Source organism: Somniosus microcephalus, chromosome 23 (genome assembly GCF_052327205.1).
Source record: "Somniosus microcephalus isolate GS21.2 chromosome 23, FLI_Smic_1.0, whole genome shotgun sequence".
Classification (NCBI taxonomy): Eukaryota; Metazoa; Chordata; class Chondrichthyes; order Squaliformes; family Somniosidae; genus Somniosus; species Somniosus microcephalus.
The window spans coordinates 16874529-16901582 of NC_141009.1; the positions used below are offsets into that span (position 1 = coordinate 16874529).

Here is a 27054-nt window from a genome sequence, read left to right on the forward strand (position 1 = left end):
AGTATGTTTCCAGCCCAACAAGGAAGGGAGCAGTGCTGGATCTAGTTCTGGGGAATGAAGTTGGGCAAGTGGAACATGGTTCAGCGGGAGAGCATTTGGGAAACAGTGATCACGGTATCATTAGGTTTAGCGTAGTTATGGAAAAGGACAAGGAACAATCAAATGTAAAAATACACAACTGAAGGAGGGCTAACTTCAGCGAGTTGAAAAGGGATCTGGCCCAGGTGGATTTGAATCAAAGATTGGCAGGTAAAACAGTAAATGAGCAATGGGAAGCCTTCAAAGAGATGGTTCAGGTACAGACTAAACACATTCCTATGAGGGGGGAAAGGAAGAGCATCCAAAGCTAGAGCTCCCTGGATGGCTAAAGAAATTAAGATTCAAATGAAACAGAAAAAGGAGGCTTATGATAAATGTCAGGTTCATAATGCAGTAGAGAACCAAGCTGAATACAGAACGTGCTGAGGAGAACTGAAAAAGGAAATAAGAGGGCAAAGAGAGTGTACGAGAATAGATTAGCTGGTAACATAAAAGGGAACACTAAAGTTTTTTTATAAATAGTAAAAGGATCATCAAAGGAAGGCTGGGGTCGATTAGGGATTAAAAAGGAGATAGAATTTTCTTCACTGATTGGTTATGTTTCTGTGTTTTTCTATTTTGTAATTGTTTATCCCACCAGTTGCAATCTACAATAAACATTTGCCACCCCCAATTTTTTTTTCTGATATACTCCACAAAAAAGAGATGCAACTGCCGCGCCTGCCTAAACACCAGCTACAGCCTCCTGCTCAAAGAGACAGAACCACCTTGACACTGCCTCAGTCTCAGCTATGAGATGTCTCAACAGGGATAAGCATCAGCTGGCCAGAGACCCAATTCAAACAATACCACGGCAGATGCACTAAAATATAGAAAGAAAACATTTTTAATCACACACAACGTTGAAAGGTGAAAATTAGATTTTTTTATTCAAGTTCATGTTCTGACATTAGGACACAGCGGAATTTAAGTAAAGCATACAGACCGGGAGAAATAAAAATCAATCTTCGCTTACAGCAATGAGCTTGCTGCAGAACAAACTATCTGGGTGATCATGGTAGTAGTCTTACAGGTTGTACATACATAGCATTCTGACTATTTACAACTGTAGCATTAAGTAAATCTTAGTTCAGTCTTAATCTACACAATAATCCAACTGCTGCAGAAAAAAAACCACAGCAGATTACAGCTAATCACACCATTTATGTAACCAGTTCATTAACCAAACAACTCAAATCAGCTCACAGGTAAGGCACCAAATAAACAGGTGCGAACAGCACTCATAATTGAACATCTAAAATAAAGTAAATTAAACTCAAAATATAGAAAAATAATTATGAGCATTTCAGTACTTATGCCCCAATTACTTCCACTGAGGTTAAACCCCACATTGTCCTGGCCCTTTGCATTCCACTGCCTCTCTCTGTTCGAGATCTTGCCAGTTCCTGCACCATTTCCCAGCTGAGGCAATCCACTCCTCTGCCAATATTGTTCGAGTTGGTCGCTGGGATGAGTCAGAAATGACTTGTGGGTGTGGGGGGGGGGGGGGGGGGGGAGGGCGGAGTGTGACCACTTCATTGATTTTCCCTCTTTTCCTATGGAGTAGGACCCAGGCTCCCTAGCACTGGTACAGTTGAGATCAGAAACCCACACCGAGGGCTTAAGAGCTTCTGACCACTTCATGCTTCATTAGTGCCTCAAAACATGGCCAGAAAAGACTATCTTAAGCAGCATCCATGGCCATTTTTTTCTTCGAACTATGTTATCACTAAGTATTTATGTGTGGATTTGAAGATTTTACATTATTACAACTAAGACAAAAATAAAAAAATGGACAATTACTGAATTAGAAAATAATAAATTCACTGTGTTGGAGCAATCACTGGGTCAGCTTCGCACTATTCCACTCTTGCAGGATCTGTTCTGCCTTGCTTAGTGTTGAGTCCTCCTAGAGAATTTAACACAGGAAAATGGTTTAAACAGCCTTTATGCATTACATTTCCTTAAATTTGCCCACTCCTTTTCCCAAACACGTTCTTATATGACTGGTATCTGGATTCAAGTGCGATCTGAGTAGATAAATTAAAGGCTTTCTCTCTGCTAAGTGACAAAAGTGAAATAAGTTTGTTCTCAACACAGGTCTCAGGGGATACAAGCCCAGCAGTGTAGAGGTGCCCTCAAATTCAGCATAATGGGCACTACGGTAGCATGGGAACTGGAAATATCAAGCTGTTATAGGGTAGGGGCTGGTCTTCTAAGGTTGAAGCTGAAAGGATGACTGCATTAGAGAGAGGGCATTCTGCAACTAGATTTGGGAGTGTTCCTGCCATTGGGTGTGGCTAGGAAACCAGCTCCATTTCTCAACAAGAGTATTCTTAGGCAGGAAAAAAAGGCAGTCACACAAAAGTAATTAAAAGACGGATGTTGGGAAGAAATGCACATTTGCAGTAAGACAGACAGAACAGGCATTTATATAGCAGCTTCCATGATTGCAAGATGCCCCAAAGCACTTCACAGCCAATGAAGTAATTTTGAAGTGCATACAATTTGTGCACAGCAGGGTTCCACAAACAGCACTGTGATAAATGACCAGATAATCTGTTTTTATAATAATGTTTGTTGAGGGATAAATGTTGGCTAGGACGCTAGAACTCCTCTGCTTTTCTTCCAATATCACCATAGGATGTTTTATGTCCAACTGAGGGGGCAGCTGGGTCTTCTGTTTAATGTCTCATCTGAAAGACCACACCTCTAATACTCCCTCAGTACTGCGCTGAAGTATTAACCTAAATTATGTGCTCAATTCTCTGGAGTAGGGCTTGAACACATGACCTTCTGACTCAAAGACTGAGCAATTCTCTGATCTTGGCTTGGGCCATTGGAGTTGTAGGGCTCTCTCTCAGCGAAGTGTAGATGCTTCCTGACTAGAATGCAGGAAGGAGGGAAAGTAATAGAAAATAGTATGTAACTTGTAGCACAGGCCTGCAAATTGCTCAAAGAGCTTGAATGACGTGGGGGGGGGGGGGGGGGGGGGGGCAGCTGAATATACAGTAGAAAGAAAAATTTGAAGTCTGGTGTAGAGTTCTGACTTTTCACAAAGCCAAAAGATAGGGGCCTCCCATTATATATTCTTCTTCTTCTTCTTAGGCAGTCCCTCGGAACCGAGGATGACTTGCTTCCACATTAAAAATGAGTTCTTGGGTGACTGATGAGTCCAATGCGGGACCTACAGTCTCTGTCACAGGTGGGGCAGACGGTGGTTGAAGGGGCGGGTGGGTGGGGTGCTTGGGTTGACGTGCGCTCCTTGCGCTTGGCTTCCACTTGCTCCTAGCGAAGAGACTCGAGGTGTTCGGCGCCTTCCCGGATGCTTCTCCTATTATAGCATGCAAGACTTACATACCTATTATAAACTGCAGCATGTAAGAGTTGTATAACCTCTATACTGCATCGCCTTCTGCTTTTCACAGAAATAAATACAGTTGTGTTACAATCCCTACTACAGCTCACCTTAACAAAACAGAACCGTATGAAGTTTTGAAAGCTCTTTTTATGATCAGAAGAATAGAAAGCAGACACTGGAATGGTGGCCATGCCCTGTGAATAAAAGCAATAGCAGAGAAAAGTGTCAGAACATTAATTTTTCTTTGCCAAACAATTAATGTAGTAAGATTCCACTCCCCCCGGCCAGCTGTTCCTGATGCTAGAAGTTCTGTTGCTGGATGTGGGCTATTAAAGGTTAACTTTGTGCATCAAATGTATAGAAAGGATATTCCTGTGTCTTTCCCATCATTATAGAGTTCCTAATCTCAGTCATGTGATTGTGGAGACTCCAAGGGAAGGTAACAAACACAGGAAGGAAATGTACAGAGGTTATGTCACTTTTGCTGCACAGCTTCTACTGACCGGCTGTACAGTGGGGGGGGGGGCTGGATTCTGGTGAAAATATGAACTACCCTGGTTTATAGTGTACAACGTACCTGGTGATAAGTGCATGAGAGATAGGCAACCTGGATGAGCCATAATGTGAACCAATTCAGTCAGCAGTGCATAATGTTCGAAAATTCTCCGACAGATTCTATAGGTGTGTTGTCGTCACAATATACCGAATCTCGGACCACAAATACAGAGCCGGTTCAAGCATCGGAAAAGGCTGTCACAACAGGTTGTTCACATTCAGGAGCAGTGAACAATGACAAATTCTAGTCAGCTATCCTCAATTTTTACACAGTTAACGCCATCATTTCATAGCTACGCACCTTATTGAGTATGAGCCACTTCACAAACCTATAATCATACGGCTGCTCAGTTTCGGTGGAGTTTGGCAGGTCAACCTCTGATAGGAAAAGGTACAAAACAAGTCAGCCAGTCACTTCACAAAAAATAATCCTGTCCAATTCCATTTTATTGTGTTAACGCATAGTGTATAACTCAAAAATACACCGGTGGAGGATGAGGTGAAGCGAGGAAGCAGAGGACTCAATTCTAAGCCTGCTTCAAGTGCATCTTAGCAGCCAGGTTCATGACCGCAATGGTGCAGGTCGCCATACTCTTGGCCACATACAATAACAACAGCAACTTGTATTTATATAGCACCTTTAACGTAGTAAAACGTCCCAAGGCGCTTCACAGGAGTGCTACAAGACAAAAATTTGACACCGAGCCACATAAGAAAATGTGGGAGGCCAGCCAGGAGTGCGTTGGAATAATCAAGTTTAGAGGTAACGAAGGCATGGATCAGGGTTTCAGCAACAAATGAGCTGAGGCAAGGGCGGAGAATGTTACGGAGGTGGAAATAGGCGGTCTTTGTTATGCCGCGTATATGTGGTCGGAAGCTCATTTCAGGGTCAAATATGACACCAAGGTTGCAAACAGTGTGGTTCAGCCTCAGACAGATGTTAGGGAGAGGGATGGAGTCAGTGGCTAGGGAACAGAGTTTGTGGCAGGGACCAAAGACAATGGCTTCAGTCTTCCCAATATTTAATTGGGGAAAACTTCTGCTCATCCAGAATTGGATGTCCGACAAGCAGTCTGACAACTTAAGAGACCGTGGAGGGGTCGAGAGAAGTGGTGGTGAGGTAGAGCTGGGTGTTGTGAGCGTACATGTGGAAACTGATGCCGTTTTTTCAGATGATGTCACCAAGGGGCAGCTTATAGATGAGAAATAGGAGGGGGCCAAGGATAGATCCTTGGGGGACCCCAGAGGTAACGATGCGAGAGTGGGAAGAGAAGCCATTGCAGGTGATTCTCTGGTTACAATTAGATAGATAAGAATGGAACCAGGCGAGTGCAGTCCCACCCAGCTGGACGATGGCGGAGAGAAGTTGGAGAAGGATGGAGTGGTCAAACGTGTCAAAGGCTGCAGACAGGTCAAGAAGGAGGAGGAGGGAAAGTTTGCCTTGGTCACAGTCATAAAGGATGTCATTTGTGACTTTGATGAGAGCCGTTTCGGTATTGTGGCAGGGGCGGAAACCGGATGGAGTTCCAGGAAAGATGGGCATGGATTTAGGAGGCGACATACAGTGCATGGTATGGGGAGAATTATACCTTAAAATAACAGGAAGTCTCATTTTAACATGGGTGAGCACGTGGGATTGGGTGCGGGGTTAAATCGGGAAAAACTCCGAGCGCTTTGGGAAGCCGGCTCCAATCCTCCGACTTCCGTGTTTTATGGAGATGGGACAAGGGGCTGGAAGCCTTTGATTTAACCTGCTTTGCAGGTTTTACTGTGGGCAGCCGGGTTTCCCAGGCCTCGGGAAAACCGGCAGCTGAAGAAAGAATTGGACCCCCCCCCTCCCACCCCGGGGTCGTGGATTGGCACTACCTGGTCCCGTGGCCTGCTCCAGAGTGCTTCCCGTCCGACTGGAAGCCAAGCCTGCCAATCAGGCTGACTTCCGGGTGAGGAACCTGTCAGGGCCAAAAGAGGCATGCTGTGGAGTTCCACAACATGCAGGGAAACCCAGACTTCCAACCCCCGACTACAGAATCCGCCCCAGTAAATATCCAGGCTCATGTATTTTTTGCTACTTGTTGCTACCTAAAAGACTGTATTTGATAGGTGGTCTCTGGAACAACAGCTACACTGGTTCCATATTGCACACTGCCCAGACATTACAGCATCATAGAAAATAGCAAATCCCATCAGTCTGTTTGTATGGTTTGTACTTTCCTTGTGATAACCAAACTGGCTACTCACTGACTGCTGAGATGTCCACGATCAAGAAGTAACCGCCCTCCGGTATAATTGGCTTTAACCCCACAGAAGTGAGGCAGGCAGCCAGCCGATCACGCTTCAGTTGCAGCTCCTGACATAAGCTGGTGAAATAACTCTCCGGCTCTCCCAGACGTCCAGATTCTCTCTCAAATCCCTCTGCTACTGCTTGCTGAGGACAGAAAACGACTGTTTTTTTATATAGTGCAGCCTACTTCAAATGAAGTTTAGCCGTGTTGACTTTGCAGATTCAAAAGCCATTTTTATATTGCGTCGTACACAATTCGTTGCTGCAATTTACAGAAAACCAACTCATGATTAAACTCAGGAAAAACTCAGCAGGCCAGGCAACATCCGTGGAGAGAGAAACAGAGTTAACGTTTCAGGTCGAATCCCTTCTTCAGAAGGGTTTCGACCTGAAACGTTAACTGCTTCTCTCTCCACTGATGCTGCCTGGCCTGCTGAGTTTTTCCCAGCGTTTTCTGTTGTTATTTCGGATTTCCAGCATCCGCAGTATTTTGCTATCGTAATGATTAAACTCCTTGGGGGGAGGTAAGGAGGAAGTTAACTCAAGTCTCTTTGGGCTCAACTTGGGTCCAAGATGATACACCTGAGAATGGATAATTGGAACTAATCTGTGGTAGATTCAGTAATCGATACCTCAGTTGGGCAGGTTAACAGTACTCGAGAGAGCTGTTGCTGACTGACCAGCCTGTGTGACTCATTGATGAAAGTGGCAGGGTAGATCTGAGGGGCCTGGCATTGTTCTCACTTGCCGAAATATAATTCTGCAAATAAATGCCCCAATGGATAAGGTGGTCTTAACTAGACAAATTTACCAGTGCTCTGTGCTGTATGGTTTTAGCTGATTAAACTCCAGAATACACCTATTCACTACCTAATCATTAGCTTTTGCCAACTTGTACCTAACTGCAATTTCCATTTATGTATCACCTTTAGCATTGAAAAATGGGGGGGGGGGTGCAGGGAGTGAAAAATAAATAGATAAAATAAATATACAGGAAGCTTTCATTTAACCGGAGGTTAAATGTTCGGAAAGCTCGATCTACCGGCAAAATTCAGGAGCCATTTCCTATAAGTTTTTTTTACTTCTCGTTGCTTTTTTTTTTCCAGTCAGGCTCTGCAAGGTCTAGCTGAAGCTGTTGCTTAGCTACAGAGACGCTTTTAAGCTGCGGCCGACTGTTTTGAAGCTGTTGCTAAGCAACAGGGTTTGTTGATTTACACGGAGCTCAAAAGCTCTGTATGTTTTAACATTAGCGCTGGTTTCTACGGCAGTCTTGATGGTACGGCACCAGCTCGGTCCCGTCAGTGCCGGATACCAGAAAGTTTCCTGTAGTTACAGATGCCAAGTCAAGGTGGGAGAATTAGGAGAGGTGACTAAAAGCTTGGTTCAAAATATGGGGTTTGAGAAGGTTTTTGAAGGGGAGAGGTGGAAAACTTTAGGGAGGGCGTTCCAGAGAAAGGGGCTGAGATGGCCGATGGCCCTGCCACCAATGGTTGAACAGAGGTAGGGGTAGGATGCACAGAATGCTAGACTCAGAGAGTTGGAGGGTGTGAGGAGAGGTAAGGCTGGAGGAGACTGCAGAGGGGCGAGGCTGCTGAGCGATTTGAAGTTGAAGACAAGGATTTTAAATCCAATGTGTAGGGGACTGGGAGCCAGTGTAGATCAATGAGGATGGGAGTAGTGGACAAGCAGGACTCAGTGTGACACGTGCTGGCTGAGTGTTTTGGGTTTAGGTAAGTGGCGTGTATCCTTACAGGCAGAGTGTTTCCACTGCACATGATGCAGATGGAACCTCCACATATTTAGGTTTCTCAGTACTCTGGCTTGGGGACTCATAAGCCTGCTGTTGGATTTTTCCACCTCAAGACTCATGGCTCACTTGTCTCATAGCTCAAAGAAACCCAGCAAAGAATATGTTTAAGTTTGTTCTGAAGAAAGAACTGTTCTGAATTTAGCAACATAGCCCAGAGAAGTCGCAAAAGCAGACAGGAGAGCTCTGGAAATGTCTCACTGATGTTGTACTGGTTGGGGAGGGGGAGCCCTTCTGAATCTGTAGTTCAGATGCATTATTAGGGCAATGCAAGGTGAGCTCTGTACTACACGGCATATCATTCCACATCTCGATGGGCACATAACTAAAAACATTCACCATTGTACATTCATAGCTGTGAAAAGCAATCCCTTTGGTACTTCTCACCTGTGCTCCAGTGGCACAATGGTAGTTTGAGTTCTGATGGACAGTCTGTAAGTGCTTGATGATGTCCTTAGGTCCAATTGCCCAGCCAACCTACAATAAGCCAGGCAGATAGAATATCTCAAAATCTGTAACCAGAAAATATCTAGACGTCTTTGTATTTTATACTTAAATAGAGTATAAGCTGTTTAGAGTATAGGGATTCCTGGGGTGAGGGGCCATATAGCCTACTCCTGCTCCTCATTCTTATGTTCTTATAACAGGTTGATTTTTGCATGGGAATTTTTCTATTATAATCAGCTTATTTAACTCTGAAGGCATAGTAAACTTAAGTGCTGTGATCAGCTGTAGTACCAGCTGCAATGCACTGGCAATACCAGTTGTAGTGTGGCTGGGTGCACATAGTTCACCCTGCATTGCCCTAATAATGCACCTGAACTACAGATTCAGAAGGGCTCCCCCTCCCGCTCCCCATAACCATCATGACAACAGCCAATGTGCTGGGTACTGAAGTTTAACTTTATGTTAACTCTCTTCTGATGTTTCTAACTACTGTAGCTGAGCTGCAGTGCACTGGATCAGGTGATTCAATGTATTGGGATTCGGGATCTACTTTATCATCCCATCACATTGCAGCTGATCTCAAATCCTGCTGCAGCTCCAGCTCAGCTAGTCCAGTTCTAGCCAGTTCACCCATAGTAACGAAAAGCATCAGAAGAGAGTTATCAGTTAATCCCAAAACCCGAACACAAGAACATAAGAAATAGGAGCAGGAGTAGGCCATTTGGCCCCTCGAGCCTGCTCCGCCATTCAATAAAATCATGGCTGATCTGATCTTGGCCTCAACTCCACTTTCCCGCCCGCTCCCCATTACCCTCGACTCCCCTGTAGCTCAAATGTCTGTCTATCTCCGCCATGAATATATTCAATGACTCCGCCTCCACAGCTCTCTGGGGCAGAGAATTCCAAAGATTCACGACCCTCTGAGATTAGAAATTCCTCCTCATCTCCGTTTTAAGTGGGCGACCCCTTATTCTGAAACTATGCCCCCTACTTCTAGATTCCCCCATGAGGGTAAACATCCTCCCTGCATTTACCCTGTCCTGCCCCCTCAGAATCTTATGTGTTTCAATAAGGTCACCACTCATTCTTCTAAGCTTCAGTGAGTATAGGCCCAACCTGCTCAACCTTTCTTCATAAGACAACGCCTTCATCTCAGGAATCAACCTTGTGAACCTTCTCTGAACTGCCTCCAATGCAAGTATATCCCTCCTTAAATAAGGAGACCACAACTGTACGCAGCACTCAAGGTGTGGTCTCACCAATGCCCTGTACAGTTGTAGCAAGACTACCTTACTTTTATACTCCATCCCCCTTGCAATAAGGGCCAACATTCCATTTGCCTTCCTAATTACTTGCTGTACCTGCAGGTTAACTTTTTGTGTTTCATGTACAAGGACCCCAAGATCCCTCTATACCGCAGCATTTTGTAGTCTCTCTCCGTTTAAATAATAATTTGTTTTTTTATTCTTCCTACCAAAGTGGATAACCTCACATTTTCCCACATTATACTTCATCTGCCAAATTTTTGCCCACTCACTGAACCGGTCTCTATCCCTTTGCAGACTCTTTGTTTCCTCCTCACAACTTACTTTCACACCTATCTTTGTCTCATCAACAAATTTGGCTACAATACACTTGGTCCCTTCAACCAAGTCATTGATATAGATTAGCCAAACTAGTTGCTTACAACAGGTGCTAATTCGCTGGTTAAAACTGCATTAGAATTCAATCTAAGGAACAGATTTTACTATTACTTAGTTAGGGATTCGCGATGTTGTCTGTTGCAAGCAGTTGCCCGTCCATTATACAAAAAAAAAGTGAATTGCACTATAATGAATCAGCACTAAAGTTAGTTATTGCAATTTCTCTGACAACTTTCTCCGACTCACCTTCCACCCTGTAGCACTGAAGGTTTTTCCTGCACTTCCAACAGTGATTGTCCGCTCCCACATCCCTGGTAGGCTGGCTAGGAATAGGAACACATAAACAGTAGCTAATCAGAGGTGTGTGTGTGTGTGTGTGTGTATAGTGGGGTGAGGGTTGTGGAGGGGGAAGAAGACACTAAAGGGGTAACTTTTACAAGCCTCCACACTGATATGGAGCTTCATTAGCAGGATGTGGAGTTAGAGCTATAACTGTGTAGCCCTGATTTTCCAAACTGTAATTGCTGTCAGCAGGGCTCCGTGCCCAGAGTTGAACCTCATAAGAAATACTATCCAAGCAAAATTGGTGGTAAATCTGTTACTACTCACCCACAGGGATAATAATTGCATCAAACTACGATATAAATTATTTAGTCAGATCAAAACAACAGTAACAACAAGCAACTTGTGCTTATAGAGCACTTTTAACATAAAAATGTCCCACGGCATTTCATAAACAGGTGGATGCAGAACCTATGCAGAGTCAGGAAAGGAGAGATTAGGAGTGGTGACTGAAAGTCTGGTTAAAGATTTAGATTTTGATGAGGTTTCTAAAGGGGGTGAGAGGGGCGCAGATGGAGGGAATTCCAGAGCATAGGACCCTGGTGGCTGATGACTCTACCATCAATTTGGGGGGGGGGTGGTGGCAAAGGAAGGGGGAAATGCACTGAAGGCCCGAGTCAGAGGTATGGAATGGTCAAGAGGGAATGTAGAGCTGGGCGAGGTTACAGCTACAGGGAGAGATAAGGAGGGATTTTAAAACTCAGGCACTGATGGATCAGGAGCCAATGTAGATCAGCCAGGAAAGGGGGTGACAGGACTTAGTGTGAAACAGGATTATGTGCAGCAGAGTTTTTAGCAAGTTGGAGTTTATGAAAGGTGGAGGATGGGAGGCCAGCAAGGAAAGCACTGGAGTAGTTGAGCCTGGAAATGGTGCAGCCATCTGTACGGATTTCAGCAGTGGATGGGCTGAGGTAGGGGCAGAGGCGGACAATGTTATGGAGATGGAAGTAAGCTATCTAAGTACAGGAAACTTTTGTTTAACCGGAGGTTAAAAGTCCGGAAAGCTCTATCTACCGGCAAAATTCAGGAGCCGTTTTCTATAAGTTTTTTTACTTCTCGTTGCTTTTTTTTTTTCCCCCAGTCAGGCTCTGCGAGGTCTGTAGCTAAGCAACAGCTTCAGCTAGAGACGCTTGCAGCTGCAGCCGACTGTTTTGAAGCTGTTGCTAAGCAACAGGGTTTGTTGATTCACACGGAGCTGAAAAGCTCTGTATGTTTCAACATTAGCCCTGGTTTATACGGCAGTTTTGATCTAATGGCACCAGCTCGGTCCCGTCAGTGCCGGATACCAGAAAGTTTCCTGTAATGGAAAGGATATGGGTTCAGAAACTCAGCTCAGGGTCAACCAAGATACTGAGGTTGCCGATAGTCCAGTTCAGTTTAAAGCAGTGGACAGGGTGGGCACTGGAATCAGTGGCAAGAGAGTGGTGTATGTGGCAGGAGCCAAAGGTAATAAGCTTCAGTCTTCCCAATGTTAAGCTGAAAGAAGTTATCCAAGACTGGATGTTGGACAAGCAGTCTGATAGCACATAGGCAGTTGAGTTCAGAGAGATAGTGGAAAGATTGAGCCTAAGGTAACCCTGTGTCTGGGAATCATGTTGCTAAGGGGCAACATATAGTTGAGAAAGAGGAGGGGGCCAAGGATGGATCCTTAGGGGACTCTGGAAGTGACACTTTAGGGAAGGAAAGAGAAGCTGTCACTGGAGATGCTCTGGCTATGTTTGAATAGGTAGGAACAGAACCATTTAAGGGTGGTCCCACTAACTTGGGCAACCGAGGAGGATTGTGTGGTCAAACTTGTCAAGCGCTGTGGAGAGGTTGCTGAGGAAGAGTCATAGCCACAGAGGATGTTGTTCATGACTTATAGCATCATCTCAGTACTGTGAGGAGGATGGAAGCCAGACTTGGAATTCAAATAGGGATTTATGGGAAAACTAGGCACCAGACAGGAAGATAAAGACATGTTCAAGGACCTGAGAGGAAGGGAAGGTTGGAGAAAGGGCAGTAGGAAGGAGCAAGGGTAGGTTTTTCCAGGGGGGGGGGGAAGTAGGGCGATAACAGCAGTTTTGAAGGGGATATGGGAAATACCTGAGGAGAGAACCGCTGAAAATACCAGCTAGTACAGGGATCAGGAAGGGAATCTGGGTCAGGAGTTAAGTTAGAAGGCGATTGAGGGAGCAGGGGGCAAGATGAGCTTAGAAAGGACAGTGGGGAAGATGGAGGATTCGGGGGTAGAATGGGTGCGGGGCTGCGGGAACCCTGGGGCAAGGAAAACGGGACTATTGAGCAGAGGTATCTGTACGGATGATCTCAATCTTGGTAATAAATAATACCATGAACTCCTCGCATTTATGTTCAAGATGAAGGGGAAGGGAAGAGAGATTTAAGGAGGCAGTTGGTCGTAGAAAAAAAAGGATGATCCTGGATATCTGGAGTTAGAAGAGTAAATAAATGGATAGTGGAGAGAAACTCACTTGCTAATTTAATATTTAAGAGCTGTTGGAGATACTATATCAGCAGTAGCTGCGTGAGGTGCTTTCTTCAGTGCAGTAAGCTGAACCTTTCTAAAAATGTTTCAGGGTTTTGGGGCAAGAAAAGACAAATTCTCTTTTGTGTAATTTTGTTAGACCATTATAATCATTCACATTCATAGCAGAGTGTTAATTACTGTGCAACAAAGTTATGCAATGAACTGAAGCATATATTCAATGGAAAGAGAAGGGAACCAACAGTTTTTTTTTTAAAAACTAGTTACAGCCCTGTCCCCATACACAGAAGCTGGCTCTCAAAGCAGTTTTCTGTGCCTACCAATTACAGTCCTAATTTCCAAAACAGAATAACAAGGATTTGAATCAAAGGGCTGCCTGTCACTCCAATCCACAGTTGATCAGTTGATGCATTTGATCGGTTTTCAGCTGGGTCAAAGGGGAAAGTCCAGTGTGAACACAACATCCACAGAAGGGGAATGAAAACGGATGACCCTCATTGTGCTCTTCTTGTGCGATTACGGGCAGACAGTTGATCACTTAAGCTGAAGGAAGTAACACGGAGATGAGATAGATTATAAGTAAACCTGATGTTAAAATCAGGGTCTCTCGTTCTAGAACTGTTCATGTTTACACACATTTGGCTAAGATTGTTAAGATAATGTTTTCTTACCAATTCGCACGTGCTCATTAGCATCATACACCAGCCACTCATACACCTCGTCACTAATACACACCACATTGTGTTTCACACAGAGATCTGCGATCACCTGCAACTCTTCACGTTTGAAAACCTAAGTTGGGGTAAAACAAAGAGCAACTGTTCAGTAATATGTTTGAAGTAGATGGAAACCAACCTAAACTTCCTTCTTCCTTTGTACTCTGTCCTGCTAGATTAATCTTTCTTTCATCTTTCTTGAGGCTTCCCTTTCCAGTCAGGTCACAGAACTGACTCCATTTCCGTTTATTCATGAGAGAGGAATGTCAGTCGCACGCTAGAACATCTTTGTTTCCACTTGTCATTTATTCCTCATTCCGAACATGCCTGGCTAAAGTGGATACGATTGTTTGGCCATTCACAAATGTCTTATCAAGCACAACCTGCAGCCTTCATTTTCATGGAGGAAAAAAAAAATGGCTTTTTTCTCAGTATTGCATTTTGTGACAAAATGACACATGTAATGAGTACACCATGTCACTGAACTATTAAAAAGGATATGCATTTGTAGAACACCTCATCATATCTCGTGAACATCCCAAAGTGCTTTACATAAAATGAATTACTTCTTGTTGAAATGCCGTGTGTTGTCGCCAAATGTGGCAGCTATTTTCCCCACAACAAGGTGTCACAAACAGCAAAGAGGTGAATGACTAGTTAATCTACTTTTTGGTAATGCTCATTGTGGGAAGAATGTTGGTCAGGATGCCGGGTGAACTCCGCTCTTCTTCAACTAGTGCCCTGGGGCTAGTCCTTAATATCCACTGGAACAGGCAGATAGGAACTGTTTGGCTAGTGAGCCTTCATTTTATAGTATGTCTCAGACTGATGAAAGTCAAAGTAAATTGTTAACATAGATTAATTCTGGTGTTAGGCAACAGGTATGGAAGATGCTTATTTTAACAATGCAACATTCCAATTTAAGTATTCGGTTCCACAAAATACGAATTCACAATTGTGGTCATGAATTGTAGGCAGGTTGTAAAGATAATAATCTGAAGGTCGCTGAATTGTAGGTAGATTGTAAACACACAGTCTGCCAGCTGAAGCATGCTTCACAAGAATTCTGACATCAAGGCCCAGACATTTACTGGGGCGGGTTTTGCGAGTGGGGGTGGGGGGAGGAGTTTTGGTTGGGAAACCTGGAAGTCCTGGGGGTGGGGTGGGGGGCGGGGCTCCGATGGTGGGGAGGGAAGCAGGCAAGCTTGGTGGGCTGGGAAGAAGCGCTCCAGCTCCTCTAGGCTCACGAGCGGTGCTGTAAAGGCACTTACCTGTTACACGAAGCAGTCCTCACCTCCCTTTAGCTGCCGGGTTTCCCGAGGCCCGGGAAACCCGGCCAGCCAGGGTTAAACATGGAAGATGGGTTAAATAAGAGCCATGCAGCCTCGTTATAATATTTATATTATAACGTTGGTTGCCTCCCACTGTCCCGCCTCCATTAAAACCGGAAGTGGGCGGGTTTGAACTTTTTTACAATTTTCACATCTCACCCGACCCAATCCCACCCACTTTTAAGGGTTAAAATTCCACCCCCCCCCCACAAGAGTCAAAATGGAGAAGAGGTAGATACATAAATTATGTATTATCAGTAGAGATTTAGCTTGCTTTGTAAAGTGATTGTAGCCTCTATTATATATATTAAAAACAGTAGGTGAGTCACAACATTCTATTTGAAAATGCATCGAAAACCCCTGTCAAATGATTAGAATCATAGAATTTTACAGCATAAAAGGAGGCTATTTGGCCTATCGTGCCTGTGCCTTCTCTTTGAAAGAGCTGTCCAATTTAATCCCACACCCCAGCTTTTTCCCATAATCCTGCAAATTAGTCTTTTTCAAATACATGTCGAATTGCCTTTTTAAAGTTCCTATGGAATCTGCTTCCACCACTTTTTCAGGAAGTGCATTCCAGATCTTAACAACCCTCTGTGTGAAAATAAATTCTCCTCATTTCCCCTCTAGTTCTTTTGCCAATTATTTTAATTCTATAACCTCTGGTTACCGACCCACTTGCCAGAGGAAACAGTTCCTCCCTATTTGCTCTATCAAAACCCCTCATATATTTGAATAACTATTAGGTCTCCCTTAACCTTCTCTGCTCTAAGGAGAACAATCCCAGCTTCTCCAATCTCTCCACATAATTGAACTCCCTCATCCCTGGCATCATCCTGGTAAAGCTGCTCTGCACCCTCTCCAAGGCCTTGACATCCTTCCTAAAGTGTGGTGCCCAGAATTGTACACAATAGTCCAGCTGAAGCATAACCAGTGACTTGTAAATGGGTAACATGATTTCTTTGTTTTTGTATTAACTGCCCCTATTTACAAAGCAAAGTATTGCATACGCTTTCTTAACCGCCTTATCAACTTGCTCTGCCACCTTCAAGGATTTGTGACTATGCACCCTCAGGTCCCTCTGCTCTTGCAACCGCCCTCAAAATAGTACCATTTACAGGAAACTCTTTTTTATCCAGCACCAACAGGACTGGCGTGGTGCCGGTTTATCAAAAAGTCCGGATTACAGAGAGAGGTATAGTAAAAGGTACGAGAGCTCCGTACACAGCAACAAATCCAGGCTTCCCTGTTGCTTAGCAACAGGTGCAGGAACTCCGGCCACAAGATCCAAGCGTCCCTGTTGCTTAGCAACAGGTGCAGGAACCCGGCCACAAGATCCAGGAACGGCCACTAATATGAATTAAAACTTACCTGAACCTACTCCTGAATTTTGCCGGTTAACAGAGATTTCCGGTTATTTAGGTGCCGGTAAATCGAGAGTTTCCTGTAGATTATACTGCCTCTCCATGTTGTTCCTCCCAAAACGCATCGCTTCACACTTACCCACATTAGATTGCATCTGCCATGCATCTTCCCATTTCACCAGTCTATGACCTCCTGAAGTCTGCTACTATCCTGTTCCCTATTTACTACGCTGCCCAAGTTTTGTATCATCTGCAATCTTCAAAATTGTACTCCCTATACCCAAGTCCAGGTCATTTATATATAACAAGAAAAGCAACGGTCCTAATACCGACCTCTGGGGGACCCCACTGCACACTTCTCTCCAGTCAGAAAAACTGGATGGCACTTTTCCCATGAAAATGTTCTGCCAACACCGGTTAGACCTGTAGGTGGTGCTGTGATAGAGGTTTTGTTAAGGTTTCAGCTAACTGCTGTAACTCCCCAGCTGCTAACAAAATAGTGATTTTATACTCAGAGCTTATGATTTTCCTTTGAAGTATCGGCCATTTTCGAGCAAGTTAGGAGCACTAAACGGAATAAAATGGGGCGGCAAGGCCCACCACCTCAAATCTGCTCCAGAAAAATTGCACCAGACTTTTCCTCTCCAAAATCCACCATTCTCCTTCAATGTCTGCTAGGAGTCTGCCCTGACATATGTAAAATGGAATCAGGTAGGCATGGCCAATGTTCCTGCTGCATTTCGCCAACTTCCAGCCCAACCCGACCCCAAGTAAAACCGCCACTATATCAGCGGCAGTATGAGCAGCACGCCAGTGCCTCTGAGGGGGATACCGCATTGAGAAGGACCTTCTGTTTGCTGGAGGTAAAGGTTAATTGTTCTTTGCCTGCAAATTGATTTTAGCTGGTTGGTACTCTGGAGGTCCTGTCAACACTATTTCTGCCATATTTAATCAGCTTGGCAGAAATCACAGTTTTGGACTGTGGGCATGGATTTCTCAATGAGAATCCCGCTATTTCTATGATTTGAAGAGGAAGAGGAGGAGGAAATGGAAGTGGCTCGATAATAGGGAGTTAGACTGAGATCACAGAAGATGCTTGCTTCCTACATGTAGGTACCCACTCAACAGAATGTACAGACCAAGAAGGTCTTACTTAGATTTCTCTGTACAGCACTGCTTCAGGAGACTGCACTACCCCTGCAGACAACTGGGGAGGTATGTCAACTGCTTTCCAAAGACTTGCAGTCCACTTCCACCAGAAGAACAGCAATGTCTGTACCAGTCAATGTCACAGCTGCCTTGAATATCTTTGCAACTGGATCCTTCCAAGCAGCATCTGGTAAACGTTGCCACATCAGTCAGGCAGCAGCTCAACTTCCCCTCATCCCTGATCAGCTTCCTCACCCTCCCGCCTTGGTCCAATTATCCCCTAACCCTGCTTGACCTGAATACAGCACTTGGTATTGCCTGTGTGTGTGCAATATATGTACTAAACGTTTGAACAGTATGGCATTTAGTGGTAGATCATCAATAATTACTCCACAATGATTTATATTAACAGGCTTTCCAATTCAAACAATTCCATTATCCATCAAATAGATGTCTACATCTGACATTGGTCTAATGAAGGAAAAAACGGAGATGACATATTCTATCCCTAAGGATACTGATAGTGCTCTAGTGAAGACCTAAACAACTCCTCCATGAATGCAGTAGGCATATTCTAGGATTTGGACTTGAATCCACAACAACAAAAAGGTCTTAAATAAACATTAATTACAAGCAGCTGTCATAAGGCAGCCTCTAACTGCACAGTTCCTCTTCGCTCTTACCTTGCCAAGAGGGTTGTTTGGAGTGTTGATAATGATTGCTTTAGTACGTTTGCTGAATTTATTTGCTAGTTCAGCAGGATCCAATGCCCAGTCAGCACTGGTCATCAATCTTCCAGGTACTGGTTTCTGAAAGAATAGGTAACCTTTTAACTTGGTAATCTGTAGACGGTACTTCTGCATTGTCCAGTCAACAGGAATCTCCCCCCCACACCCATCTTATCTGCGCAATTCAAGACTTAATTCCTACATCTGCTTTGGGTGCTGCTAAGAAAAGGGTTTTACAGAAGTTATGCAAAAGACAAATGAGTTCTATAGTATAAAATATCATCCCCATTCAAGAATATAATTTATGATATTTACAGCAATAACAGCAGAAGTCCTAAATAGTCTTTCAGATACTAAATACACAATTGTGTGATGACTTGCAGACAATTTCAAGAATACTTAGGCAATGTCACTCTTCTCTTATTCCAAAGAGTTCAGTTCTGTCCAGAATGTCTTCAATTTTAGTCAGGATAATACAACAGGACTCTCAAGCTTACTTGCAGGGTCTAGAACCATTTCATGCAGCAGGCGCACCTGTGATTACCACTGATAAACAGCTAAAATGCGCATGGGATTGATGTCAGAGGCCGAGACAGAATTTAGGAACCATAAGTTCTATTAATGACATTTTTAAAATTCATTCATCGGTTGTGGGCGTTGCTGGCAAGGCCAGCATTTATTGCCCATTCCCAATTGCTCTTGGGAAGGTGGTGGTGAGTTGCCTTCTTGTACCGCTGCAGTCTGTGAGGTGAAGGTACTGTTAGGAAGGGAGTTCCAGGATTTTGACCCAGCAACAATGAAGGAATGGCGATATATTTCCAAGTTAGGATGGTGTGTGACTTGGAGGGGAATTTGCAGGTGGTGGTGTTCCCAATTGAGATAGCCATAGACAGAAAGCAGCTTGTTACTGTTAGCCCATTAAATGAGAATTAGACACTGTAAACACAAGAGGAAATCTGAAAACTACTGCATCAAGAATAATTTTGAAATTAGCTGTTATTACTTGGCAGTATGCATTGTAGGCTCAAAGGATGAGCAGCAACCACCTATGCTTTTACAGCACAGGTCTTATGCTGCTATCCTTAGTGCAGAGCCTGAATTGCATGTAGCCTTTGGCAAAGGCACCCTGAAAAACTAACTCTCTAGTTAACCAACAACAACAACTTGTATTTATATAGCGCCTTTAACGTAGTAAAACATCCCAAGGCGCTTCACAGGAGTATTGAAAGACAAGAAAATTTGACACCGAGCCACATAAGGAGAAATTAGGGCAGGTGACCAAAAGCTTGGTCAAAGAGGTAGGTTTTAAGGAGCGTCTTAAAGGAGGAAAGAGGTAGCAAGGCGGGGAGGTTTAGGCAGGGAATTCCAGAGCTTAGGGCCCAGGCAACAGAAGACACGGCCACCAATGGTTGAGCGATTATAATCAGGGATGCTTAAGAGACTAGAATTAGAGGAGCGTAGATATCTCGGGTTGTGAGTCTAAAGGAGATTACAGAGATAGGGAGGGGTGAGGCCATGGAGGGATTTGAAAACAAGGATGAGAATTTTGAAAACCCCCTAAATCTGGTGTATAGAATAGCCTGATGCATTTTCCAACAAAATTGGCAGTGTTTGGTCAGTTGGTGCTATGGGCAGAAAAATCACTGGTTACCATGGGAGTGTTTATATATCTGTCCCCAACTTGCAGAAGTGCAGGATCTCATCTCACGTAAAATAAGAAACGTGAATTTTAACATCAAACATAGCAATTTGAGAACAGCAACGCTCGACCAGGGGCTTGTGTCATGTCCTCACTAGTGTACGCGATCCGCTTTAGCATTCATTTCTGGCTTGGATCAGGAAAACATTTGCACATGGAGAATTTTTGAATTAGAGTGCTCTACACTTTTTTAAATTTAATTGTACATCATTGTTCAGGATTCTTCAGGATCTGTTGAGTGCACCTTCCATGAGTGGAGAATATTAAGACACGATTTATTTGACTTGGTGCCTTTTCTAAGCAAAGCCAGGAATGAAAAAATAAACATAAGAAATAGGAGCAGAAGTAGGCCATTTGGCCCTTCAAGCCTACTCCGCCAGTCAATAAGATCATGGCTGATCTTCTACCTCAACTCCACCTTCCCGTCCTATCCCCATATCTCTCCAGTCCCTTAGTATCCAAACATATATCGATATCTGTCTTGAATATACTTAATGACTGAGCATCGACAGTAATAATAATAATAAACATACTAGGTGAGGCATGAGTTGTACTGTCATTCTATTCATTAAATTAAATACGCTATCAGTTGGTATCAGTTTGATTTGGCTGCACAGACTCACCGGATGCAGCGGGATAAACACTGGCCGGCCACCTGCCATTCGCACCATTGGTTCGTAACAGTCAAAGTAAGGCTCAATAATAATCACCTGTATTGGGACAAGAGAAATTGGTCTCAATCAAGTGTAGGAATCCAGGCTGATTCTTTTCCCCCCTCCCTAACCCTGGACGCTGAAGCTAATTGTGGCACTGCTGCTGCCACCCAGCCGATGCTGAGATCGGCTAACTCAGCACAGACTAGGAATCAAATCTGGTACCTTCTGGTCTGTATGGCTGAGTTACACTCTCATTTTACTAACTGAGCCATTGAAGATGGAGAGGGATGTTTTTCATTCGAGGGTGGTTTTGGTCATTCAATTTTACGCGTTAGCTGTTGTGGGAATGTTTCTTTTTTTGCATTGGGTCATTCAGCTCTGCCTTTTAATGTTAGCAATTCCTCGTTAAAAATGATTACAAAATATAGGACTGAAAATAGATTGTAAAAGCTATCTAATAAGCTGGACAAAGTAGTCCGTGGTGTAAAATGAACAATCGATTGTAGCTGAGCTACACTGTTGGATGCCAGTGTTACGAGAAGGTAATGGCTTCTGTTCATTTATTATGCAAAAACACAAGTTAATTTTCCACAGAAAAACGTGACCAACTGCTGAAGATGTTGTGGCTCAGAAGTGAGCTGCTCTACTTGTTGTGCAAACACCACAAAATCCCACCATGTAGAAAGAAGGTTCTTTAAGAAAAACCCTCAGGATTGAGGAGATATTGAACCAACCAAGTGAATTAAAAATGGGAGGCTTCAGCTGTGTGCCTCTGCACCTCTACCGATAATTTATGGTGCGTTTATATTCATCGCTTCTGATAGTGTAAACAAACCCAGCTACTCTGTGAAGTGCAGCTAACAGAAGGAGACTTGATTGAATTGATAGAATGTAAAAGCATCTTTAGTTTCCTCACAGGATCAGGCTCCATAAGCTCCTCCAAGTAGGGCTCCCCATAATATTAATCGCACTGGTTTAAAACAAAGATACTTGATTTTTAAAGTAAAATGGATTGTGCATGCAGACCTCACAGTATGTAATTTTTACAGGAGATGAAAAAACAGTTTTGTGCTAATTAATAGCAGCCCTCACTAAACCTATGCCTACATAATTAACTAAACTGGGCTCAAGTACAATCCAATAATTACTTTAATTTGGTTAAGTTAAAAGCTTGGAGTGTCACCTTAAAAAAGGTTCAACAGCAATTAAAAGTTAATACTATCAATGGCAGTACAGGAAACTCTCTTTTAACCGGCACCTAAATAACCAGAAATCTCTGTTAACCGGCAAAATTCAGGAGTAGGTTCAGGTAAGTTTTACTTCATATATTAGTGGCAGTTCCTGGATCTGTGGCTGTGTAACTGGGGTTCGTGCACTTGTTGATAAGCAACAGGGACGCTTGGTCTGTGGCCGGAGTTCCTGCACCTGTTGCTAAGCAACAGGGAAGCCTGGATTTGTTGCTGTGTACGGAGCTCTCGTACCTTTTAAACTATACCTCTCTGTAATCCGGACTTTTTGATAAACTGGCACCACGGCGGTCCCGTTGGTGCCGGATAATAAAGAGTTTCCTGTACTCTGCTGTTGCTAAAATAAGTCTAACTTTTCTGGGGCATCAACAATTTCCACCTACTTCATCTTCATCGTCAATCAGTGCCTGGAAGAAACAGAACAGGGCCTCGTACGCCCCAACTGTCACTAGCACCTCTCTGAATGGATCAATGTCTTGCCCCAGTAATTTCCCAAAGAACTTTGCCAGGATCTTCACCAGTGGAGGGTGACCCTGAGAGGGGCGAGGAAAGAAAAAAAAGAGAACAATGTAAGCAGCGTGATGGAAATACAACGCATTTTTACTAAACCCATAAATGGAAGTCCCAACATTAGTTAAGCTAGGTTACACCAGAAATGACCATTACATCACAAAAATAACTTATTGGTCAGTAAATCCTTAAAAAATACGTTGAAAAAAATTAAAACTATCATTTGTGTAAAGTACTGATCAGAAAAAAAAATTATTTTAGGTTTTTTTTTGCACATATCGTTTCTGATCAGAGTCAAGTTTGTTCAGGATATGGGCAACACTGCCAAAACCATATTTGCTGCTCATCACTAGTTGCCTGGAATTTTACAACTTATTAAGCCACTTTAGAGGGAACTAAGAATCAACCACATACTGTATAACATCACGTGTAGGCCAGAATGCGTGGCAGATGCTCTTCCCTAAAAGACATTAGTGAATCAGATAGGTTTTACGACAATCCAGCTTTCATGGTCATTTGTTCTTGTTCAAGCTCACAAATGACCAATTTCACCACTGCCTGCTGGGTGTTGAATTTATGATCTCTGGGCTGCTAGCCCAGTACCATAAACACTACCGTATCAAATTATAATCCCTTTCCCAGACTGTAAACCAGTGGCGTTCATAATATGGTCACTTACGGCCCACCTCACTTTTACTTGTGGCTCTCAGGTGATCTGCTGCTCCACATGTCTGTGGGCATGAATTCAAAGCCCACCACTTCTGAAATATTGGCAGAACCAGAACTAGTAGAGGGAAAGAGAGAGACAAAAAAGTCTAAAAAAGCAAAAATAAGCAGTTGGAATTGCTTTAAGGTTGGTCGGAGAGACTGTTTCTGGAGCACGTCACTCCTCGTGATATTTATATAGCGCCTTTAACGTAGAAAAACATTCCAAGGAACTGCACAGAGGCACAAGGAAAAAGGAGAGATTTAGAGCAGTGACCAAAAGCTTGGCTGAAGAAGTGGCTTTTAATGAGGGTCTTAAAGAAGGATAGGGAGATAGAGAGGCAGAGGAAATTTAAGGAGGTAATTCCAGAGAGCGAAACATACACGGCTGAAGGCATGGCTGGCAATAGTGGAGAAAAGAGAGAGGAAGATTCACATGAGGTTAGAGTCAGAGGAATGGCGATTTCGGGGGGGGGAGGGGGGGGGGGGAAGGTGTGGAGAGTTGTAGAGCTGGAGGAGGTTACAGAGATAGGGAGAGCGGAGACAATGGAGGAATTTACACATGAGGATGACAATTTTAAATTTGAGGCACCGGGGAACGTTTAGCGAGAACATGGGTGATGGGCAAGCGTGGCTTTGAGTGGTATAGGATAGGATTTAATGAGGATTAATTCTGTATCATACACTTGCATCTCTGATTTGCAAACTGGAATTTTACATAATTTGTAAAATAAAAATTGATGACATTTGAGATTAAATTAATTTATTAACATCAATATTTACCATCTATGCAACAAATCAAGATATCCACCATACTGACTTTGGCCTTATCTTTAGTGTTAATGCTATCAGGAACTCCTCCCTGGGACATTTGTAACGAGAAAATAGCAGGATTTCCTATCATTGAGCTGAATGCAAGCATAAGATATTCAAGTTGAAGTATCCCACTCTCTTTACTGAAAATATCCTTTTCAGTTTTGGCTGGGGGAGGAGGTAACTAAGAGGCAGAAGATGGATCAGAAAAACCAGAATAAAATCCTAACTGAAATGGACAGGGAAAAAAGTGAATGGTCACTGATGGAGCATTTCTTAACTTGTCCTGCTTGTGGATCTTAGTTCAAATATTAAACTCTTCCCCCCCCGTAAATTTCCCCCCTTCTTTCTTTTTAATTTTCCTCCCCATCTTTCCACAGGTGCTGAATCATAGAATAGTACAGCACAGGAGGCGGCCATTCGGCCCATCGAGTCTGTGCCGGCTATTTTGAAGAGCAATCCAGTTAGTCCCACGCCCCTTCTTTTTCCCCATATCCCTGCATTTTTTCCTTGTTCTAGCATTTATCCAATTCCCTTTTGAAGGCTACTATTGAATCTGTATTCACCACCCTATCAGGCAGAGCATTCCAAATCCTAACCACTCGTTGCATATAAAAGTTATACCTCAGTTTTGGCTGGGGGAGGAGGTAACTAAGAGGCAGAAGATGGATCAGAAAAACCTGGTTCTTTTGCCAATTACCTTACATCTTATGCCCTCTCGTTATCGACCCTTCAGCCATTGGAAGCAGTTTCTCTTTATTTACTCTATCTGAACCCTTCATGATTTTAAAAACCTCTATGAAATCTCCTTTTAGCCTTCTCTGTTTCAAGGGGAACAACCCCAGCTTCTCCAGTCTATCCACATAACTGTAGTCCCTCATCCCTGGAACCAGTCTAGTAAATCTCTTCTGCACCCTCTCCAAAGCCTTCACGTCCTTCCTAAAGTGTGGTGCCCAGAATTGGGCACAATACTCCAGCTGGGGACGAACTAATGTTTTATATAGCTGACTCTTGTTAGTACTGGCCACTCTCCGACACCTTGTCCAAGTGACCATCCTGCATGTGTTAATCTAGATAGTGAGTGTCAGTAAACTATTGAACTGCAAAGCCTGATTTTGTTCTGACATGTGATTCACATAACACCTTCCAGCAGAAGGAAAGCAGTCAGAAGCAGGAACACCGGGTGATTTTCCATCTCTTGCTCAGAGGTGCTGAGGCCAACTGTAATGATCCAACGGCTGCACTCAGCACAGATTGTGGATCTTCTCCTCTACATTATCCAGAGTGGTGCCTTTACCCATTAGACAATTGAGCCGGGGGGGTTGTGCTATTTTTCTTTTACAATCCTCCATCACCGTGAGTGTCAGGGTGCTCGTGGCCACTAGCCATTCCCATTTCAACATGGATTATGTAGGAGTATGAGTGTCTAATCAGCACCGACGGAAAATAAAGATTAGAAAAGATATTACTACTGTAAAAGAGAGGTTTGCACAACAATTTAAGATTTTTAGTTATCGCTTGGCTCAATGAAAAAGTCAGACCTGCCATGCAGCATTCCATTACCTTGATCATTTTGTGTGATCAGAATGAACACTGAGCAGGGTGTTGGCTGCAAGCATCCAAGCAGAGTGAACATCTTTTGGGAGTATTCCTTTAATATTAAATGACCCATCTCAAAATGCATTATAAAGCTGCTCTTCAAAGTTAGTTCAATAACTCTCCAGTGCACGAAGCGATCCTATGTTTTGCTGTATTATCAGAGATAAAAACTCACAAAAGCCCTGGTATACTGGTTCAGGTCACTGTTTATGGCCCTCGTGAAAGCTTCTTTTATAAAGTTCGGTGGTGAGAAGTCAGGAAATCCCTGCCCCAGGTTGACAACCGGATAGTCGGCAGCAAGCTGTGTAAATTCTACCCTGAAAACATTGGAAAGAAAACACACATCAGAAATCTTATTAGCTACTTCCACACCTCTCTTCCTGGTATTCAGCACAACTGCCCTGCTGTGAGGGGGGAGCAGGTCACTAGGTACCAGGCATCTCTAGAAATTCTGCTTTACAACTGACTGCTAACAGGCTCAAGAGTGCTGCAGGTAAACCCAACCTCGGAACTTTCTCTCCCGTGAAATGGGCAACAGGATCACCTCCATTTTATATCTCCTGCAAAGGCCAACAGAGCTGCAGCACCCTCTGTGGCGCACTCCATTCGTCCTTAGATGCACTGTGCCACTTGAAGAATACTATTTTTTTTTTAAATCTATAACTTTAAAAAACAAATTTAAAGCAGCCCTAAAGCTTTAAAAAATACTGAGTCATGAAAGCGTAGCATCACCACCCTTCTATTATACATTTTTTGAGCACCCACTGTGAGGAATCTTGCCACTGAGAGCATTTATTGGAAACAAAAGAACATAAGAAATTGGAGCAGGAGTACGTCATTCGGCCCCTCGAGCCTGCCCTGCCATTTAATAAGATCATGGCTGATCTGATCTTGGCCTCAACTCCACTTTCCCGCCCACTCCCCATAACCCTCGACTCCCCTGTAGCTCAAATACATCTCTATCTCCGCCTTGAATATATTCAATGGGGGAAAAATTCAGTTGGATGCGCCTCCCGTTAGCGCCTTAAGAGGGCGCTAATGGGACGCAAACCAACTAGCGCTCGGGCGCGGCACTGCCCTGCTCACGCCCCGGCCACAATCTTCGGAGCGCCCCCTGAATTACTGCCGGACGCTATGTCCGACGGGGTCAGGGGGGCATACCTGCGGCCGGGGAGGCACAATTTAAAGGCGAGGTGCGGGGCAGCCATTTTTGTTGCTGGCCGCCTGCCAGCGCTCCCGTCCCCGGCCTGCTGAATCCTCCCCCCCCCCGCGGAGTGCCGGCTGTGCTCCAAGAGCCCGGCACTTCTCGAGTGCCGGGCTCTTTTGCCTGCACTCCCGATCCCCGGGGGCCCAGCTGGGCCCCAGGTCGCGCTGCACAAGGCCCCTCCCCTTTAAGAAGGGAGGGAAGGCCTGCAATACCGCGGCGCGACGTGCCGCAGTGCAATATTGACTCACAGCGCCCCAAGAGGGATGCGGGGCGCTTCCAGTAGCGCCTCGCTTCCCTCTTGGGGCGCAACCACTCAAATTTCCGGCGCGGG

General features: G+C 44.1%; 1 protein-coding gene across 3 annotated transcripts in view; it reads right to left on the minus strand.

Annotated features, from left to right (window-relative positions):
• Nucleotides 1-941: 941 nt before the first annotated feature.
• kyat1 (kynurenine aminotransferase 1) overlaps nucleotides 942-27054 on the minus strand; it is a 38415-nt gene continuing 12302 nt past the window's right edge. For 2 of the 3 annotated variants that reach the window (XM_085965496.1, XM_085965497.1), the window contains exons 4-14: nucleotides 25692-25833; nucleotides 22273-22422; nucleotides 20610-20696; nucleotides 18243-18368; nucleotides 13671-13791; nucleotides 10419-10495; nucleotides 8470-8559; nucleotides 6233-6419; nucleotides 4296-4372; nucleotides 3547-3633; nucleotides 942-1987 (exon numbers count right to left, since the gene is read on the minus strand). In XM_085965496.1, coding sequence (XP_085821622.1) covers nucleotides 1919-1987; nucleotides 3547-3633; nucleotides 4296-4372; nucleotides 6233-6419; nucleotides 8470-8559; nucleotides 10419-10495; nucleotides 13671-13791; nucleotides 18243-18368; nucleotides 20610-20696; nucleotides 22273-22422; nucleotides 25692-25833 — 1213 coding nt within the window. In that variant the 3' untranslated portion in view covers nucleotides 942-1918. Of the gene's footprint in view, nucleotides 1988-3546; nucleotides 3634-4295; nucleotides 4373-6232; nucleotides 6420-8469; nucleotides 8560-10418; nucleotides 10496-13670; nucleotides 13792-18242; nucleotides 18369-20609; nucleotides 20697-22272; nucleotides 22423-25480; nucleotides 25500-25691; nucleotides 25834-27054 lie in introns of those variants that run through there. The other variant, XM_085965498.1, reaches the window with a different exon arrangement.